At 43.0% G+C, this 21,609-nt stretch overlaps 1 protein-coding gene across 1 annotated transcript; it reads right to left on the bottom strand.

The window, feature by feature from the left end:
- Window positions 1-10,556: 10,556 nt before the first annotated feature.
- Window positions 10,557-13,660, bottom strand: SAYSD1 (SAYSVFN motif domain containing 1). The gene is made up of 2 exons (XM_042446582.1): window positions 13,451-13,660; window positions 10,557-11,162 (listed from the first exon to the last, which is right to left on the bottom strand). Exons 1-2 carry the CDS (start codon window positions 13,574-13,576, stop codon window positions 10,827-10,829), a joined length of 462 nt encoding a protein of 153 aa, XP_042302516.1. The 5' UTR covers window positions 13,577-13,660; the 3' UTR covers window positions 10,557-10,826.
- Window positions 13,661-21,609: the final 7,949 nt, after the last annotated feature.

Genomic DNA, 21,609 nt, shown 5'->3' with positions numbered 1-21,609 from the left:
ATTAAAATATGATTGTAAAAAATCAGATCATCCTCTAGTAACTGATCGATAAATAATTTTTAAAGGATATATTGGGTAAACCTAAAATTGTAGCTGCAGAATTCAAGGCAGCCTACAAACATTTAAAACAAAGTACTGTACAACTAAAAACTATTGATACAAAAGTTAAGATAATTCTGTTAAAAACCACAAGTTATAAAAAGACATTTAAAACAAAATACAGATGCAATGCACACACAACTTCCATTGAAAGCTCTGCCTTCTATAATGAGAAAAACCAAAGGCCCTCCTTATTAAAAAGGTTATTAAAAAGACAACAGGGAAAGGCCAGACAAACCTCCCATGGACAGGGTGACTAGATGTCATAACTGCAAAGGAGGACAAGGCACCACAAAATGTAGGGCATTACAAAATAAAAGCTAAAAACACTAATACATATATAAAAAGGGAGACATTTTGAAATTCCTCCTGTGGAGGTTGAAATGTAGGACATCTGGTCACTCTGCCTGTGGAGCCTAAAAAGTGTAGATGTAGCAATAATAAATCGCAAGCTAGCAAGTAGGCACATGGGGGGGGGGGGTGTTTAAAATTAGGTTGTAATGATTACCTGACAGTGTCTGCTTTTGGCACTAGCCAGACTTTCCTCCTTCCATAATTTAAAGAAATACTGCAACCAAATTTGAAAACATACAGAAAATGACTTGCTTTAGTGCCTCAGCTATCCCATAAGAGAGTTCAGCAGGTGGCGATAGTGGTGATGCTCCTTCTCCCTCTTCATATCCCACCTTTTTCCCAATCTGGGATTAAAGTCTTACAAAAGTTATAATGGATACAGCTAAAAAAATACATCATGCAAAAATTCAAAATATAATTACACTACCAATAAAATTAAAAGAAGTTAAAACCATGGCCTTCAAGAAGAAGAAATACAGTTGTCCCTCCACATTTGTAGATTTGACTTTTGCAGATTTGATTATTCATGGATTTGATTAACATGTTCTTTCTAGGGATCTCTAGGTCCTCCTGTGTGACTCTATTGTTAACTTCTACCAAAAGTCATGCTGGAGGACCTAGAGATTGCTAGAGAGAACACTTCTCTGGGCATTTATAGGTTCTCCAGTGCAAATTCATGGTCAACTTTTGGCAGAGCTTGGTCACAGAATTGCCCTGGAGGACCTAGAGATTCCTAGCAACGTGTTTTCTTGGGTTGGTTATTGATTGATTGATTGATTGATTGCTTTCCCCAAAAAACATTTGGGACTCAGAGGGCCTCCCCTTTTGAAGCTCTTGTTGAAACAGTGTTGCAGTTTTTTTGCAGTTTGTCCACTTTAAGAGTCTTGTGGCCCTAACCCCAGCAAATGTGGAGGGTCCCCTGTATAAATAGTCCTGAGCAGCTGGCCTGCTTAAGCAAAAAGTTCTCCACTTGCCAACAAGAGGATAGCAAGGAGGGCACTAGTCTAACATCTCTACAAGGGGAATTCCAGAGTTTGGGAGCAGCCACTGAAAAAGCCCTCTTCTACGTTCCCACCAGATTTCCATGTGAGGGTGGTAGAGCAGAAAGGAGGCTTCCCAAAAGATCCCAAGACATGGGTAGAGTCATATAGGAAGAAAGTCCTTCAGATACCAAGGTCCAAAACATGCTGCAGAAATAATCCAGTTTGAGACTGCTTTAACTGCCCTGGCTCAGTGCTAGGGAATCCTGGAAATTGTAGTTTGTTGTGGCCCCAAAGCTCTCTGACAGAGAATGCTAAATGTCTCATAAAACGACAGTTCCCAGAATTCCCTAGCACTGAGCCAAGGCAGTTAAAGTGATCTCAGACTGGATTATTTATGCAGTGTTTTGGACCTTAAACACTCTTTGGCGCGATATATACCAGCAAAATGTAGCGTGGCGGTGGCAGTAGTTAGGGAGCGCGCACCATTCAGATGGGGAAAGGGGTGGGTGCAGGCTGCCTCCAAGGGGCGGTCTGTATCCCACCTATGATAATTTATATAGGACATAATTCAAAATAAAATGGACAATTCAAAGAACATTAATTAAAGTCCACAGACACAAGTGTGTGGCCCCTGGACCCTAGGAGGCTGTAAACTGTTGGACAGAGATAGCTAACAGTTCATTACAGATTGGGGCTGGAACCCAGGACATTGAAAATTTTGTCCATTGATAATTTTATGCTTAGGGGATTGCAGGAGATTTTGGACTTTTTTCTGTTCTTATGAGATGAGAATAGTATTTATTGGTGCTTTAGCCTTCGCGTTTCCTTCCCCCAAGATTTATCACCTAGATTTGTCCAATTTAAATTCCAAGTCTATGACAGGCAACGATCTTGTTTTCAGCAAATGCTTATAATATAAAGAGGATATCAATATTAAAACACATGCACATTTGCACATTTGAGGGGAGCCTGTGGTGGTATCAGAAATATGTATTATTGGAAGTAAAACAAAAAATTTTCTCCCCCTTTGCCTCCTCCTCGCCGGACCTTGCCACCTGCCAGCGTCGCACTTTTTGCCGGGCGGTCTCCTCCCGGGGTGTTGGAGGTGCGCATCTGCGCACCGCCCCGGGAGTGCCGCCCACGGACTAAAGGGCACAGCTGCGGAACTGCACAATTGCGCAGTTTTTATCGGGATAGGGAGGCTTGGGTAGCCCGGGAGCAGAGCATGCCTGTGGTGGCTCGTCTCTGCTCCTTTAATAGCCATAGAAGGGGGGGGGGAGGATAGGGATGCGGGGGATGCCTGGGCCGGGGATAACATCTCTGCGGGCGGAGCTCCAATTGAGGTTGTGTGGGGCAGGGGGAGGTATGGTGGTGGGAGAAGGGACTTCCGTTCCAGGGGAAGGCGTGATAGATGCATCATACCTATCTCGCCTTCCTGTCCCCCTCCCAACCTGAAGGACCTGAGGGTCGCTCCAACCGTGCCACAAACCCTGTCGCTGCTCCTGTGCAATGCCAGGTCTGTCAACAACAAGACCCACATCCTCCAGGATCTACTGGAGGACTCTAAGTGTGACCTGGCTTGCATTACCGAGACCTGGCTGGGGCCTGAAGGGGATGCTGTGTGGGCTCAGGCCCTGCCTGCTGGGTTCTCGGTGAAGGACCAGCGCAGGTTAGGTGGGCGGGGGGGGGGGGGGGTGTGGCCTTGATACATAGGAACACCGCGTCCCTCACCAGGAACCACATCCGACAGACCTCCTATATCGAGTGTATTTACCTGACCCTAAAGGCTAGGGACAGTCTAGGGATTCTGCTAGTGTATCGGCCACCCCGTGCATTAGCGGACTCCCTTAACGAGCTGACACAGCTGGTCGCTGAACTGATGTTGGAGACGCCCAGGCTTCTCGTCCTGGGCGACTTCAACATCTCTCTCACAGCCAGCTATGTTCCATCCGGTGCGGCTCGGGAATTCATGGAGACCATGGCGGCCATGGGCCTGTCCCAGCTGATACAGGGTCCTACGCATTGCGCGGGTAATACTCTCGATTTGGTCTTCTGTTCGGATGCGGAGAATCCGTGGGTGGAAATAGCTAATGTTTCCCCCCTGTCATGGACGGATCATTTCCTGGTAGAGGTGAAAGTCAAGGCCTCTACCCAGATCCCCCCCCGGGGGTGGTGGACCTGTTAGGATGGTCCACCCTCGAAGGCTGATGGAACCTGAGAGGTTCCAGGAAGCCTTAGAGGGGCTCGCAGTTGGAAGTGACGGCGACTCTGTTGATGCCCTTACCGGTATTTGGAATACCGGTCTTTCGAGGGCTATACACAGGATCGCTCCCAAGCGCCCTCTCAGGCCCGCTTCCAAACGTAAGCCCTGGTATACGGAAGATCTCCGGGCGAGGAAGCGGGTTCTGCGACGGCTAGAGTACCGTTGGCGGAAACACCTTCGATTAGACGACAAGACTCTCCTAGACCAACTGTTAGAGGACTACGGAGAGGCAATACGAGCAACAAAGAACTCGTTCTATGGTGCTCGTATTGCGTCCACTGAGTCGCGTCCGGCAGAGTAGTTCAGGGTGGTCAGGGAGCTAACTCAGCTCCCTCCCACCCTGAACCAGATCCTTGAACCCTCTAAGGCCTGCTGTGACCTGTTTAACGACTTTTTTGCAGATAAAACTTCTCGTATAACCGAAGGTCTGAACGCCGACATTTTAGCAGAACCAAGAGTAGAAGTATCCAGAGCCTCCGTGGACTATGTTAAACTGGATCAGTTTGAGTTGGTGAGTACCGAGGATGTGGACAAGATCCTCGGAAGTGTTCGGAAAACGACCTGCTCTCTCGATCCCTGTCCCTCGTGGTTAGCGGCCCAGGGGGGACCGGCGGTAACATCATTGTTACGCCGGATAATTAATACATCTTTCAGGGATGGGCTATTTCCATCGGATCTTAAATTGGCCATAGTAAAACCGATCCTAAAAAAGCCCTCCCTCGACCCCCTGGTTCATAATAATTATCGGCCTGTTTCGCTGCTACCATTCTTGGGAAAGGTAATCGAGAGAGCGGTTGCGATCCAGCTTCAGGTGGTCTTGGATGAAACGGATTATCTGGACCCATTTCAAACTGGCTTCCGGGCGGGTTACGGGGTTGAGACGGCCATGGTCGCCCTGGTCGATGATCTCCGTCTGAGCGTCGACAGGGGAAGCGTGTCCCTGTTGGTGCTCTTGGACATCTCAGCGGCTTTCGATACCATAGACCATGGTATCCTTCTGGGACGCCTGGCAGAGGTGGGGATCGGGGGCACTGCGCTCCAGTGGTTCCGCTCCTACCTCTCCGGGAGGTCCCAGATGGTGCAGCTGGGAGACGTGTGCTCTGATGAGAGGCCCCTAAAAACTGGGGTCCCTCAAGGAGCCATTCTGTCTCCCATGCTATTTAACATTTACATGAAACCGCTGGGAGAGATCATCCGGAGACATGGGGCGCGGGGTTATCAGTATGCTGATGACACCCAAATCATTTTCTCTATGTCTCCGACTGATGCAGTGACTGGGGATGGCGTCTCTCCTCTCGTGGCCTGTCTAGAGTCAGTAATGGGCTGGATGAGGGAAAACCGACTCAAATTGAATCCAGAGAAAACGGAGGTACTAGTTATAGGTTCTCCTGGTCCAGGAATGGCGGTGGTTCCACCTGTCCTGAACGGGGTCACGCTTCCTGTGAAGGACTCCGTGCGCAGTCTGGGGGTGCTTCTTGACTCGTCGCTTCACCTGACTGCTCAGGTGAATGCGACGGTCAAGAGCACCTGTTATCAGCTTCGGCTGATTCGCCAGCTGCGCCCATACCTGGCCCAGAGGGACCTAGAAACTGTTGTACATGCTCTGGTAACTTCGAGACTGGATTTCTGCAATGTACTCTACATGGGGCAACCCTTATACCAAACTCGGAAGCTTCAAATGGTGCAGAATATGGCAGCCCGGCTGGTCACTGGTGCTCCCAGGGCCAGCCATATAACACCGGTTTTAAAAGATCTCCATTGGCTGCCCATCCGCTTAAGAGCTCAATATAAGGTGTTGGTAATTACCTATAAAGCCCTAAATGGCTTGGGCCCAGGATACCTAATGGACCGCCTCTCCCCGTACATTCCGCCTCGCACCCTCAGAACGTCTGGGCAGCAGCTACTGAAGGTGCCTGGGGCTAGGTTAGCCTCCACATCACGGAGGACATTCTCCATAGCTGCCCCAGCCCTTTGGAATGCGCTGCCCACAGAGCTCCGCTCGTCTACCACCCTGGCCCAATTTAGGAAGGATCTTAAAACCTTCCTATTCCAACAGGCATTCCCCGAATAAAAATCCTGTGGGCCTCCCTCCTCTTCCGTGGCCAAGAGGCTGGGCTATGGGGCTTTTTGTCTGTTTGTTTTGATTTTATTGTTGTGGATTTTTAATCTGTTTGTATATTGTGTTTTAATTTGATGTAAGCCGCCCTGATCGTAGGAAGGGCGGCATATAAATAAAAATTTTATTTATTTATTTTTATACAAACCTAAACAATTTCATTAGAGTCAGCTGTTACATTGAACTTCCTATGGATAATAACCTGTTTTTCCACACTGGGTTAACAGTGGGCCGATACATACAGGCACTAAGTAGCGGAGCGCCACTGATTCTAGGGTTCCAGACCGTGCAGCAACCACATGGTCTAGAACCCTAGAATGTGCCTCTGCCGTCATCATGGCAGCTTCCCGTCCACACAGGGGCCACCATGCTGACATACATGATGCACAACATCCGCACGTCTGTGCCAGGAAGCAACATCATAGGGCTGTGTCGCAGCCCTTATGATGCCACAAGGAAGAAGCTGCTCTAGGCAGCTTCTTCCTGCCTGCGAATTGTTGGTGCAGCAACCACACAGCCGCGCCAACGATCCAGAAGAGAAAGGCCTATCCTTTCTCCTCCTTTGTGTTGGGGTGCAGTAGGCACACAAGGTGCAGGGGCACCCCTTTTCCAGGCCAAGGAGAAGCGGCATATTGCCATTTCTCTTTGACCCAGAAAAACACCGGATTGGGGCCACAGGGTGACCATGCAGTTACTGTGGCCCCAATTCAGCACTTCCAAGGGCACCATCATGATTTTTCTTAAAAAGTTATTGAAAAGTTAGTTTTGAACTGTTTCCGTGGCTATATGTGTCCCCAAATTCAATTTTCTTCAGGAGAGACTCCCCCCATCTCTAAAACCTAGTGTACTGGCACCACTTAGTATTGGTCCAAATGTACTGTACATGTATGTGTTCTTGTATACATCTGAACTCTATTAGGATGATGTTTGCCAAGAGCCCGAGCTTATATTTGAAGAGAATATTTGTGCTCATGAAAATAATGGTCTTAGTGATGGGATTTACCTAGCAGGTGGAAAACATTTTTGAAATGGAATGTGTGTAAAATATGCCACCAACAATAGGCCTTCTCCCATAAAATTCAAGATTTCAGAATTCCTCAAGTTGTTCCCACTGAGCTTAGTCCTACTCATTCCATCTGGAAGGCATGGCAGTCCCACATATGGTTTGCAAGCTGGCACATGTCTCTCTCTCTCTCTGTGTTGTATCGCTGGAACATAAGTAGAGAATGGAGATGACCAAGATGGTAACAGGTCTGGAAGCCAAGTCCTCAGAAGAAGAGTTGAAAATGGTGTGAATATTTAGCTTTGAGAAGAGAAGACTGAGAAGTGTTCAGGTTGCCACTTGAAGTAAATGAAACATTGTCCCATGGAATCTGGAGCATGCTGACTTGTTTTACAGAGGACAAGACCTGAATCGTTAAATCCAAATTACAATCAAGCAGATTCTGAGTACATTAGGACAGATTTCCTGTTGCTAATAGCTATTTTGCAAGTAGAAAAGGCTAAGGTAGAAAGTGGCTGGCTCTCCTTCATAGGTTTTTAAACAGAAGTGGTGCAGCCATGTTTCAGTTGTGGATTCCTGAATTAGCAAAAGAGTTGGCACCTTGAGATACAAGATTATCCTGCAGCCATGCTTGGTACGCAGCATTCAGTTTCCTTTGTATAAAAAAGAAAAGGCCAAAAAAGCTACAAAGTAATGTTATTTTTTCTGTTGCCTACAAACCCGCCTATTTTATAACTCAAAAACTGTCCAAGATACCCCTGTTGAAAGAAATTGCATAAATAGTATGATAGGAAATGTGGTGTTTTTTTTAAAAATGACTATCCATTTTTTGTAATTTGTGCATAAATGTGGTGGCTATAAGCCAGTTTTAAACAACATGACCAACACTATTTTCTCAGCAGAAATTCTCTTGATACTATTTCATAGGCTGCTTTAGCACAGAAATGGAAAAAGTATAATTTTATAGAACTGTCATTTTCTCCAATTCTTTTAACCAATCATAGATAACATCCAACCCAGGATGTTCCTTTTCATATTCTTTGCTCACATACTTCCAGGTTGATCTATTTTATGTTCTTCACTATTAGAAAGATTCATATGGCCATTTGGAGGGCTTTTCTCCTACATTTTATTGCCAGCCCATATAAAATGCACCCATGAGAAACTGAGCATGTGATATTGGAAGAGATGCATCCTTAAATGCAGTTCAAAATCATCTTCCTGTGTGTCTCATTTCTCCAAAACAATTAAACCTAAACTCTAATGTGCATACTAAGGAAGGAGACCCCAGAGGTGTGCATCGAGTGGTTATTTTGTTTTAAAAACATTTTAATTAAATAAACTTATCTGCAACCCGCAATATCACTCTAAGGAGATTATCATATGCGGCTTTTAAACTGCAATTCCCCTGGGAAGGAACCGGCATCATCAATGCTGATCACACAACACCACTTGCCTCCCATACCTGCCCTATCCTCCAGCCACACCTTTTCATTCATGGGGGAATCTTACGAATGAACTGCCAGTTGCACAATGCCCTGGTGTGAAAAGCCATTCCTGGGACACTTGCACAATTGGGAATTACGTGGTGTCTCCCCCTCACTATTTTTAACGATTCCCCCCATTTTTTTACAATTCCAGACCTCTGAAGCCTCATAGTTTTAAAAGTTTTTAAAATATTAAATTGGGACAGCAGAGGGCAAAAAGGTTGGAAAAAACAAAAACACCAAGGCATGCTGGGTAAGGCACAAGGGAGGGAAGGCAGAGTTCAGGGACAGGACAGGAAGAGAGAGCAAAAGGGGCACCAGCCCGTTGCAAGAATGACAGACAATGTAGTGGTGGCTGCATGAAACTGGTATGTTGCCATTTTAATTTCTCGGCGTGACTGTAGCACAAAAGGGTCTGTTGTGATAATCTCCTGAGTCACCAGATGACAGTAAACCACTGGGAGGTTTCATGGCAGATATCAAGCTCTCTAGGAATAAGAATATTCTTCAGATGGAAGACAACTTCTCAAGAGTTAGCGGTCTGCACAGGAATGTACAAAACTTGTACATATATACAGAGAAGGTGAATGGAAATCCCTCCTGCCTGGTATACACTTTCTGTCTTCTCTTACTTTGCAGGTAAGAACTTCTTATATTTTTAATTGTTTTTTTCCCTTTACTGGAAGGAAATTGTGAGAAAGATAAAATGGACTGGGGGCAAAGAACCCCTTTCAGAGTCATAGTGAACCAAACCAGGCTATAATCCAATTTATATTCACTCACCCAGCAGGTCTCATTGAACATAACGCTATTTTACTTCCAAATTTAAGTACAGCAAGGCTCTGCTATTTGACTGTTTAGAAACAAGTAACATTATGTTAAAGCTGGGAAGCAATCTGCAGATGTTTACAGACAACTGTTTTTTGGATGAGTTCAAAAAAATCAAAAGCCAGTTCCTTTCTCCATGGAAAAGTACACCAGCAAAGTGTTATTTAATTATGTTACTGCTATTATACAGTATCATTACTAATAATTAGCATTAGAGTTTTGGATTACAATTCCCACTCCAGTGTCAGACAGCCTGGTCAGTGGCCAAGGGTGCCTAAGAGATATAGAGAACTGTAGTCCAAATTTTTTACTAAACTCTGTATTTTGAAGCATACAAAGTACTTTTCATTCATTAGCCCTATAATCCTTATACAGTAGTAATTCTAACATTGGGTCAAGTCAGTATGATTGCTCCCATTTTATGGAAAGGATGTTGCCATGAGGCTGGGCATAGATTATTAGAACATTTTAGGTGTCTTAAGCAGAATTTGTAGCATCCCTTTTCCTAGGAAAACTATACCTGTTAAATACCTGTTTTTCCAAACAACTCTTAAATACAGAAGAACTTGAAAAGGCAGCAAATAAATCAGATTGAGGCTGCACAGTACACTCTGAGCTGTAGATCTGGTTCCTTGCTTAACATGCAAAAGAAATATGAGAAAACCCAACTTCTGTTCTTATCTGTACAGCAACTCTGCAAATAGTTCTTCTCCTCTATGTGTGCGTGTCCTCTCATAACCCACTGCATGATCTGAATAAATAACTAAGAATTTGACACATGTGGCTACTTGAATTTAGGGAGCCAGACTAACAGCCCTGAGAGAGACTCCAGATTCTTTATTAAGAGAGGGAGAGTGTTTAAAGACAGAAAAGCTGAGTCAAGTGGGGAGGGGAGTTAGAAAGAAAAATGAGGAGAGGTGAGAAAGAAGAGAATAGTTTGAATAGTTGAGGAAAGGGAAAAAAGAACCAGGTGTGTGTGTAAAACTAAGAGTATCTAAACTAGGCGATGTGGATACAGACTGAACGAATATTGAGGTGGGGAGGGAAAGAAGAAGAGCAAGGGTTGAGAATAGAAATTGCAATGCAGTGAGATAATGGGTTTCCATTCAGGCAAAGCTGGGTACGTTTCTGTGTGTGGTAGGCCTTCAAGTTGTTTCCCACTTATGGTGACCTAAAAGCAATCCTATCATGGGGTTTTCTTGGCAAGATTTGTTGAGAGGAACATTGCCTTTGCTTTGCTCTAAAACTGAGAGTGTGTGACTTGCCCAAGGTCATCCAGTGGGTTTTCATGGCTGAGCAGGGACTCAAACCCTGCTCTCCAAAGTCCAATGCTCAAACCATTACACCACACTGGCTCTCATACTTTTCCTAGTTTTGTATAAAATATCCACTGTAACCACTCATCTGAGCAGAACCAACTGGCAGAGGTACAGTATGCTTTATTTGGCCATGGCAAATAACTAACTGGAGAAGGTCAAAATCCCACCATTCTTTAAATACTTGCATTAGAATCAGAAATTGCAGCTAGGCTGCAATTATTTTGCTGAAACATTTTTCTTGCAAAGATGAGAAATGTCTTCTTAGGAACCCCCCCCCCCCCCCCATTTTTCTTCAAGTAAAGAAGAGTGGTATATTCTTTTCAGCTTGCTGGGTAAGAGATGAGTCAATACGCAGCAACTGATACAGACACCAGTTACCTCCCCGCCAAGGGCCAATATTGTAGTTCTCTCTCAAACTGTTCTGCGGTGAGAGTTCCTTCAATAGCTTCACAGCCTGGGTTAAACACAGAATAAGCACTTTTTTCTCCACTCTGTCTTTCTCCAGGGCCACGGGTTCCAACATAGATCCAATAAAACATTGATAGGACAAAATAAGCCAAACCAAACTCCAGTTCCACAAACAGCCCGAACAGCACCAACCAGAGAAGAAACTTGAGAAAAGTCACATTCATAAAAAAATAGTTGGTCCACCACGGCAAAGGGGTCTTCACAGCTTCGGCCTCGGGATTTTCGGTTCTTTGACTGGATTCCTAGGGAATGAGATTAATAAAAGACAACTGGGTTGGTTATAATGCAACAGACAGATGCTGTCTTTTCTTCCCTCTGTCCTAAAGAATTGAAAGAACTTCAATGTAGGACAGAGGAAAAAAAGACAGCATTGTGGAGGAATTTACACTCTGCAAATTAAAATCATTGGGAAGGTAGCTAAAAGGATGTTCAGCTATGATGTATGCAGGAGGTACAAGTCATTCATTTTCCAAGAAGATTGGAAAGGCATGAACAGAAAAGTTTTTCTAGATCATCTACTATACCCATTTCAGTTCTATGCAAGTTTATAAACTTTTTCTGAAAATATCAAAAATTGGCCAAATGTTTGTTCCACATGAGGACTGCCAATAAGACCATTGAAAGAAGTGGGAAAAACTACTAGGAACTGTGGCTGCTCCAAGCTGAAGCACTGTTGAGGAATCATCATGGCTCATTCTATAACATTTTACTGGGATTGTAGTGGTTGTGGTGATAGGCGTTTCAAGACATCACCATTCCTTTGCTAATTCACCATGTTTTCTCAAGATCAATCCCATCTTTTCTTATCACCGAATGTCCAGCCTTCCTGAAAAGTAGGGAAGAGATACACTATCTTGACAGGTGTAGATATTCTTAAATGCTGCTTTTCCATCTTAAGATACTCTTAAGTACTACTTTTAAATTGAGAGGTATAGTTTTGATGTGGGCAGTAAACAACACAAGGCAGATAAACCCCTCATAGCTCTGCACCCACTCAGAATAACCTTCAAGGAGGATGTCATTTTACTACCCATTTATTTCTTTCTAATCAGTCTTATTTAGTACTAGACCTCTTTTCTGGCTTTTGAAAAATATCCTCATATTATTTTAAAGAAAATCACCCAATCCTAGTGAAAAACCAATTCTCTGAAAAACCAATTGTCTGTGTATCACAACTTTTTTCAAACTGAAGTTGCTAAATCTCAGTCTACAGTAGTTCTCTTCCCCAGCTGCTCTGATAATTGGGTGAAGCTCCTCGATAACAGTAAAATGCTGAAGTTGCTGACAAGTGTTGTGAGAGCAAAACTTGCTCTCTGACACTAGTGGCTAAGCCTCTGACGGCAGAAATCCTGAGAGCAATTCAAGGCCCCTCTGCATTGCATACATACAGCCAGAGTGGCACAAGGGTTCACATGGTGGACAAAGGCTTGGGAGGTGCAGGTGCAAATAGTCATGGCACTCCCTGGATCCTCTTGGGTCAATCATTTTCTCAGTGTGACACCTCAAATATACAAGAATAACAGCAGGATATAAATATATCCATTTTTTAAAAGTTATACAACTTGAGTCTCCTTTGTACAAAATGATGGGGGGGGGAGCAGAGATGTTTGGGATTTCAGAATACCTGTAATTTGCATATACATACATAATGAGATATTTTGGAGATGGGACCCAAATCTAAACACAAAATTCATTAATGTTTGAGGTACATCTTATAGACATAACCTGAAGATAATTTTGTACTTTGAACCAAAGGGGGGGAGGCAGAAGCATCATCATCAGCGGCAGGGAAGGAAAGCCCTCCCTGCCGTTTAATTTATATTTATATTTATATTATATATAGCCCTTTTAGGTCCCAATTTTTTCTGGGGGGGAGCAGGATATCAATAAATAAATCATTATCATCATCATAAGCTGTATTACATTGGTCAGAGAAGTCATGGAGGGCAACTCTTTATTACTTACATGGGATAAGGCGAGATTTACAATGAGGAGTACCCCCCTTTGAGTCCCAATTTTTAGGGGGACGGGAAGTGGGATATATAATCATCATCATCATCATCATGATGTTTCAACAAGGGCATCAGAAGGGGAGGTCCTTTTGAGTCCCAATTGTGTTTTGGGGGGGGGGAATTGGATATAAACAACAACAACAACCCCTTGTACTCCAGTGGCCAGAAAAGAGACCCTGGGCATGACTCTCTTATTATTACTCCATGAAATATGGCAAGGTTTCAACAAAAGGCTTCTAAAGGGGGGAGCCCCTTATGAGTCCCCAAATGGTTTTTTTGGGGGGAAGCATTTAATAAATACATTAATAAAAATAGAAGAAGGATAAAAGGCGACCCTCTATTGCTGCGTGGAATAAGGCGAGGTCCCAAGGAGCTCCCAAGAAGGATAGAGCAATTAAATATCAAAGCCCTCGTCCCAATGCTAATAATAATATGCTACTCTATGAAGGCCAGGGCGCCTCTCTCTTGAGCCAGGACAGAGGGCCCCCCTCGCACTCACAGGCAGCCCACCCACCCACCTCAACCGGGGCCTCTTCCTCTTCCTTCTTCTCTTCCCTCGCCGCCGCCATTTTAGGCCGCTTCGGCTCTCTGGCGGCGGCGGTGCCTCGCCGGGCGGCTCGGAACTCGGCCAGCCTCTTCTCCATGGAGTCCGCCTGGGCAGGAGTGCCACGGAGAGCCCCCGGCTTGGGCCTGCCTCCCGGCGGAGAGAGAGGCCGCCCTCAGGGAGGGAGGGAAGCAGCTGAGGCGGTGCCCTGTTTATAGGCGGTTACAGTGATTCCAAACCTAGGCTGCATCCACACTGGAGAAATAACCCGGTTTGGCACCGCTTTAACTCTTTGTCTGACTCTTTGCTATGGAATTTTGGGAGTTGGAGTTTGTTGTGGGGCCCTGGGCCCCACAACAAACTCCAACTCCCAGAATTCCATAGCAAAGAGCCAGACAAAGAGTTAAAGCGGTGCCAAACTGGTTTCTTTCAGAGGGTTTTTTGCCATTGCCATCCTCCTCTGAGGCTGAGAGAGTGTGACGTGCCCAAAGTGGGTTTCCATGGATCAGTGGGGATTCAGACACTGATCTCCAGAGTCCTAGAGTCTTATTGCATTAAAAATAAACCTGGTAGGCAAACAGAGGGAAGTGTGTTTGTCTGTCTCCACATGAAGCACTTTTGTTCTCTTCCAGTCATGAAAGTGTGGGAGGATGTCTGGTCACCCTGAAGGAACTACTCTCAAGAGCAACTACCACTTTGTGGGTGCTGAATTCTTCCCCATCAACAATTTTGAGCAGATCACAAAAATATGGTTGTTTTTGTGGATCTTCATTTACATCTTTGAGTGAATTTTTGTTGTAGTGCAGGGAGCGTAAAAGCATTTTTTTGCTCTGGTGATGGAGGAAGTTCTTTGGGACTTGCAAGCTGGCCTGCAGGAGCTACTCCCACAGAGTCTGCTACTACAGAGATCTTTTTAGAAGACTCCCTCTGGCTATCAAGCCCTGTTTTGTCATTTAAATTTATAGTGACCTTTCTCTCTCTCTTTTTCCATTGCAGCTGTGCCACTTCTTGGGAACTTAATATGGAAGCTAGAATCTCTCAAACTGATAGTTATTTCAGTAATACCTGAAGTTACTACTTCTTGTTCATTGGCAGCCAGCAGGATCAGGTGCTGGGAGGAGAAGCCTATGGTGTTTGGGTGCTGGATGATAGCATCGGAACCAGGAAAAGTTGGGCTGGGGTTTATTTTCAGGTTTTCTGGACTACAACGCCAGAATCCCCAGCCAGAGCCTGGGAGTCGATGGTGTTATATTTATTTACATCACGCCTTCCCACTTTAAACTGGGACTCAAATTAGCTCACGATTTAAAAGGACGATACAAATCAAAACCTACAAAAAGAACACCTTAAACATTCATGTTTACTTCCAACCTTACAAAAACGTACAAAAGAAAAGCATGTAAATAGAATCAAACTATTTACAATATTAAAACAATTCACACCTCAGTAAAAGGATAAAACACCATTTAAAAGTTTGTTTTTTAAAAAAGCTCTTAAAAACAGTTGGGTCTAAACAAAACAACACGTACACCAGCCCTTTCTTTTAAAACTCTGTTTTTAAAAGCCTGTCTAATAAAAAAGAGCTGGGAGTTTTAGTCCAGACAGTAACTGTTTCCAAAGTCCATATCTGGCTTATTTTCCTAGAGAGATGCTTGCCTCTTAATACTGGTACACAGATAGATAGACACACAGAGACACACTATAAACAGGGTTCAGTCTGTGGCATATCCATATAAATATAGGAAACACAAACTCCAGGAAGGGCTGGATAGCCAGTGTGGAATCAACAGCAGGAGCCGATCTGGTGTAGTCTAAAGCTGCTTCGTGTGATTGTGATCCTTTCATTTACTTGCTCTGCCCTCCCTGCTGTGGTGCTCTGGGAGAGTGGGCAGGGAGAGGCAATTGCTGCTCCTATCTCTTGTGTATTCTTTTTTGGATGGCCATGCAAGATCTGGTCCTTCCCATCACACCACTCAAGGACTGGGAGAGAGAAACAGAAGCAGTGGCTGCTCCCTAGCAAGCAAGGCTAGAAGTTGCTTTCCACATAGTCAGATCGCTAGTCCACCTAAATCAGTTCTGTCTACACTGACTGATACTAGCTTTATTGGATTCCTCACCTTAGCATTATCTCTTCAGCAGCAGTATCTTTTCCCACTGTTCCTTTGGTGTTTTTTTTTAAATGTAGTCAGTCCTTTTATATAGAAGAGATAAAAAGGCTGATAGCCCATATATCCTAGCCAAGTAAAAGAGAAGTTCTGCAGTGTATGAAAGAGAATATTGAGTACACTTTTATTAAGTATTTGACTCTGCCATAAAAGCGGTGAGGGAGTAGTTTGCCTTGTTCCTTTCTCAGAAGTCTTTGGAGGACAGAATTTCACTGGTCTGTTCAGGTGAAGTGTCAAAACTGTAAGAGGCTGTTCTCCACAAAAACTGAATGAATATAGGCTTCTCTACTTCAAACCAGGGAGTGGGTACTTGCTATGGGCTACCTTTCTGTTCATCCAGCTGCCATGTACCTAGTTTACAGCTTGCAACTTCTCGATCTTTCCTATAGGATTGTGGTGGTGTAGGAAACCTAGCCAGCTCCCGTATCCCTAAAGCAAGCATTTGTGATCCCAGTGCTTCTAGTGCACCCTTAGATCAATGCCTCCAAGAGAAACCCTGAGCTTTCAAGGATGCTTATCACTGTTGCAGTGTTGTGGTAGACTGGGTGAACAACAAATTCAGGCAAATATGAGAACATGTTTGTTCATGAACTAGAGAGAATTTCTTCCAGTGGCAGCTGGTGGCTCAGTTCAGTGGCATGGGTTTTAATCTGAATTTTGAAGGAACTGTCCAAGGTTCTGGACCTATTTTAGGGTTGCTGTTCATCACCCCACTGATAGTGAAAGCCACCAGCTGCCCCAAATATCTTCCCTTTGTTTCACATAAATTTCCAGGATGTTCCTATGCTGCCCCTGTATTTCACACTGGGTAGTTTTGCTCATTATCCTTATTTGCTTGTCTTTACTTGGTGGGGTAGATCTCGATTAAGGAAATGGGAGGTAAAGAACGGATGGTGCTCTTCCCCATGCTAATTCCTCTCTTCTTATCTAAAAGAAACAGCAAAAAACAAAAAAAAACAAAAAAAACCACACAAAACCCCCAAACAGTATTGGGGGTTTAATTATGTCATATAATATTAGTACCACAGACTAAGTATAGGTTTAGTATCGGTGCCAATAATAATCAAATGCAAGCTATGCAAGGCCAAAAGAAAATAGGGGATGTTACTTTTTTTAGCATGATTAACCTTTTTCAATATCCCTCATTACCTGATTTGTAAAATTACATTTCCAAGTAATTTTAGAAGCAGCAGTTCTTTGTAGAGATCATTACCTTTATCACCATTATCACTTTTATCTGGTCAGTTGGAACCCCCAGAACCTGCTTTTATGATAAGAAATTATGTGAATAGGTATTACCCTATTACAGATTTTTATATCATAAGGTAACCTATTTTAATATAAAATTAAGTTTGCCAAAAGCCATTTCACAGCACTGACATTTTCCCCCATTTTCCATATAAGCTATCTAAAGTTATTTGCTCACTTGTATTTGCCATATTGTATTTGCAATAACTTTAAAATTTTAATTCTTTTCACTGGTATTTAATGGCCGTTCATCGGAAGACTCTGGCCCATAGGTTAGAGTGGAATAATATTTGTAGGGAGGAGTAGAATAATATTGGCTTATTGGCAGTAGTCCTGAATCATATTTCCTTCTACGTGTGTGGGTTTTATGATCTGTAACTGAAGGTTGCCATTTTCCCTTCCTTTTTACATGTATTCCTTTTACTTTTCTCTTTATGAATATTTGAAATAACTGGAAGGCACATTAAATTTATTAAAGGCAAAGCATGGTGTAGTGTTTTGAGTGTTGGATGAGGACTGTGGACATCAGGGTTCAAATCCCCACTCGACCAGAGAAACTTAATGAATGATCTTGAACAAAGCGCATGGTCTCAATCCCAGAGGAAGGCAATGGCAAACACCCTCTGAACAAATCTTGCCAAGAAAACCCCATGATACGTTTGCCTTAGGGTCTCCATAAGTTGGAAATGACTGGAAGTCACCACCACCACCAACAACAACAATGTAGTGCACAGATTGTGAGAGGCTTTCCCCCTGCCTTCCATTTTCAATGTGAAAACTACAAGGTCTATGCAAAATATCTAGAAGTCATAGATAGAGGATGGCTCCTTAGGTTGGTGGATTCTTCTATCTACCCTGGGATTTTCCTTGCAAAAAACTGACACAGAGTCTTGCTCTTACACAATTAAAATGATTTTTTACCTGGGCCAGAGGTAGGAGCCACAGTTTTGTATAGACTGGTGCTCAGATCCAATTTATCCATGGCGTACTTTTATAGGTTTGCATTCATACTACTTTGACTGCCATAGCTCTATTCTACAGATGCCTGGGATTTGTAGTTTGGTGAGGCACTTAGTTTTCTCTCCACTATTAATGCTCTCCAAGAGGACATCCAGCAGGACAGCCAGAGATATTGCAACTGTGCACAAGGATTTGAGATTTGAGGCACTAATCCAACAAGGCTATCAGATGAAGAGTATAACAGAAGGACATTGCCTCTAGCTTTTCATAAAACCACATACAGCAGTTGGGATGATAGAACAAGTCATGATCAGGGCTACTCCCCTCACTCAAGTATGGATCATATGAAATTCTATTCTATGAGTTAATCAACCCATCCAGGCTTTGGAAAGCCTGAAGTGGGTTCTCAAACTTCTAAGGACTTTATTCCACAGGGAAAATTGGGAGGGAATCAGAGATTTAAACAGCGATTAACCCAGGCAAAACTCGAATTCACAATTAACATATTCACACACATCACTCTTAAAAAGGCAATAAACAGTAACAAATCACTTTTGCGATTTCCCCATGAATGATTTGTTGCTGTTTATTGCCTCTTTATTGCCGGTTTAAGAGCGACGTCATCTGAACATCCTAACTGTGAATTCGTGTTTTGCCTGAGATAATTACTGTTTAAACCCCTGATTTTGCCCAGTTTCCTCTGTATGATAATGTCCATGCCTTCAGTAGTCAGCTAGGCAAGGAAAAGGATGTGCTGTTGGTTGCAGGGAAAGCCTGCGTATTGTCCCGCTGTGAAACAGATGCTCACATTGAGTACATTTAGAAGGGAACACAAGAGTTCAGTAAAGTGCAGGGAAGAAATGCTATCTTAGAGGGAACGCAACACATTTCCTCCTTGTCATTGTTCTGTGCCTTTATGGTGAATTTGCTCACATCTTGACTATCAACTAAATTTGTCTACAAGCCATTAACAGCAGTGCTCCCCAAGTTTTCTGATATGGGAAAAAGAGTAATTTCCTATGTGCTAGAGACCAGTATCATATCTGTATCCAGGAGCAGGCAGCCAATGGCTTGTGACCAGCATTGGTGGCTTTGAGTAGCACTAATTTACAGCCATTGTGACATACTTATTTAGGAGCTCTATCACCCTCAAAATGTATGTCCAGAAGCTAGGAATACTAGCATCTATTCCTAGCATCTACTTTTATTTTTTAACATCATCCTTTGCATTTATATAGCACTTCAGCTTGAAAGTGATAATTATGCTTTTTAACATTAGCTCCAGCTTCTGTTTTGTTTCCTAGATAGCTGCTTAGTTACATAGAAAATGTCTTCCTTCATATACAGTACAAGTGGAATAGAAACACCTGAAATTTCCTCCTTCTGGAACCCTGTGTAAAATTTTTTGCTCCTTTTAAACTGACCAACTCTTTTGAGACTCAGTTTAAATTTGAATTTAAATTTGAGCCAAATCATCATGTGCTGGTCAATTGTTATGACTGAACGGGTGAATAAAATTTTGAAGAAGCCATTTATTCACTTCTCTACAGCTTCATCCAGAGGTTTAGCCAAATCAAAACAAAATCATTTAGAGCACTGATGTTCTATAGCTCTGCTGGCCACACATTTTGTCTGTTCCAGACAATTTTGTTCATGTCAGACTGTTCCAAAATAATATTAATGGTGAGCAAATCTCATTTGTTTTCTTGCGCACAGATGGATTCATCTCATTTATCGAGAAGCTGCCTCCTATGTGACATGTATATCTATGCACTCTGACTTGCTAAATGTCTCCGAGGAAGAGAAGGCCAGCTGATTATTAAATTAACGATTGGGCATCACTAGCTTAGTGGATCACAGGGAGCCAACTCTGCATTAACAAATGGTATGGATTTTTTTCTGTTGTACTATTGTACAATCCTGTGCAGCTGTGAAGATATGTGTACATATTCTTAAACTGCAGGCTTCCTAAAATTCTCTCAGTAGTGTCTTTGCATTTCAGAATGAAAGTCTGCATTTTATGCTCTTTTATCTAGGAAGAAGTTCCGCTGAATGTGATAGGACATACTTCTGAAAAAAGTTGAATAATACTGGATGGTACAGTTCTCAACGGCTAGAAGAAATGAAACAAAATTACAAAAATGATGAACTAAACTTTTTAATTCAGATACATAGCCATGTTAGTCTGGAATATCAGTATGCAAAAGGATCTTGTAGCACCTTTAAGACTAATTGTGTGAAAGAAGTTGTAGCATAAGCTTTTGTAGATAAGGTTTATTTCCTCAGATGCATGGAGTGAACTGGTGCCCAGGAAGGACCTTTATAATCAGACTGCATTCAATAGCCACAGAATTGCAAAAGTTGTCGATATAGTGATGAAGTGACAAGTTCATTTAATTATTGTCATTGAGGGACAAAGGCAGGCCAAGTTGGGTGGATGACCGTATGAATGTTGGAGAGATTTTGGATTATGGTGTAGACTGGGAACTATAAAGGAGATGTGATAAACTGTCCATGAGTGTCCTCATGAGGCTGGGGTATTAACTAGTGATATAATATGTGCAGTGTTCCAGAAAGCTACTGTCTCTGTTCAACCCACTGTTGATGGATTGGGGTTTGTGGAGTTTGCATTCCCTCTCTGGCCCCAAGACAATGGTCCTTGAACCAAAAACAACTACAAAAACCCTACAAAGGCAGATTGGAAAGAGGAACAGCTGAATTGGAACATATCTACCAACTCCAATCCATCAACAGTGGCAATCTAATTTGTCATAGAGGCATTCATTCACCAGCCACAAACTCCCTGGGTACATGTGTGATAAGGCTGTTGCTGTACACAGAGAGGAAAAAAGAGAGCACAGGAGGACTCCTATATATTTCAAGAGCATTGCAGCTGAGATCTGAAAATCTGCTGTGGTATTATGTCAATGCAAAAATTTGTATACGTATGGCTGACTCATCCTGATCCTGAGAGCCAGCATGTGTAGTAGCTTGAGCATTAGACTATGATTCTAGAGATGGGAGTTCAGTTCCCTGCTCAGCCATAGAAACCCACTGGGTGACCTTGGGCGAGTCACACACTCTCAGCCCCAGAAAACCCTGTGATAAATTCACCTTATGATCATCATAGGTTGGAAATGACTTGAAGGCACACAACAACATGCCTGAGCCATCTTCTTCCATTTATATACCAACTTGCCCTAAATAATCTCTTTTGCTTCCATGGAACATTGCAAATAATGGTATAGTCCATAATCACAGCAAGTATCTTGACTCAGCCACTATTAGAATGCATTGAAATATTTCACTTTTTAACACACAAAAGGGCAAGTCAGAAATGATGATTTTTTAAAAAAAAATTGATTAAGCATGAAAATATCTGTGTTTTTATGAAAGCTCTTGGATGAGAAAAGTGTTGATAAATATATAATTTTGAGTACTGTTGTCAACTGTAAATGTCAGATATTATTCTACTAAGCTTCACAAAACAGAAGAAATTTACCAAACCATTGGTTTAAATACTAATATGCTGCAAACAGATTGGCATTTTTGTTCCACCCAGATGCAATTCAAAATAGCAAAATGCTATGAAGTGTTACAAACATCAGCTTCTAGAATATGGGTGTCCCCCCTCCCCTTTCCAGATTAAACAGTATATGGCCAGAATCAGTTTTTGATTGTGTGATGGTTTAATTTTTGTTGTTGTTGTTTGTTGTCAGCTGCTTTTGAGTCAATCTCAACTCATGGCAACCCTGTGAAT

This window comes from Sceloporus undulatus, chromosome 1 (genome assembly GCF_019175285.1).
Source record: "Sceloporus undulatus isolate JIND9_A2432 ecotype Alabama chromosome 1, SceUnd_v1.1, whole genome shotgun sequence".
In the NCBI taxonomy this organism is placed as follows: domain Eukaryota; kingdom Metazoa; phylum Chordata; class Lepidosauria; order Squamata; family Phrynosomatidae; genus Sceloporus; species Sceloporus undulatus.
This window is presented reverse-complemented; position numbering and strand designations above follow the sequence as displayed.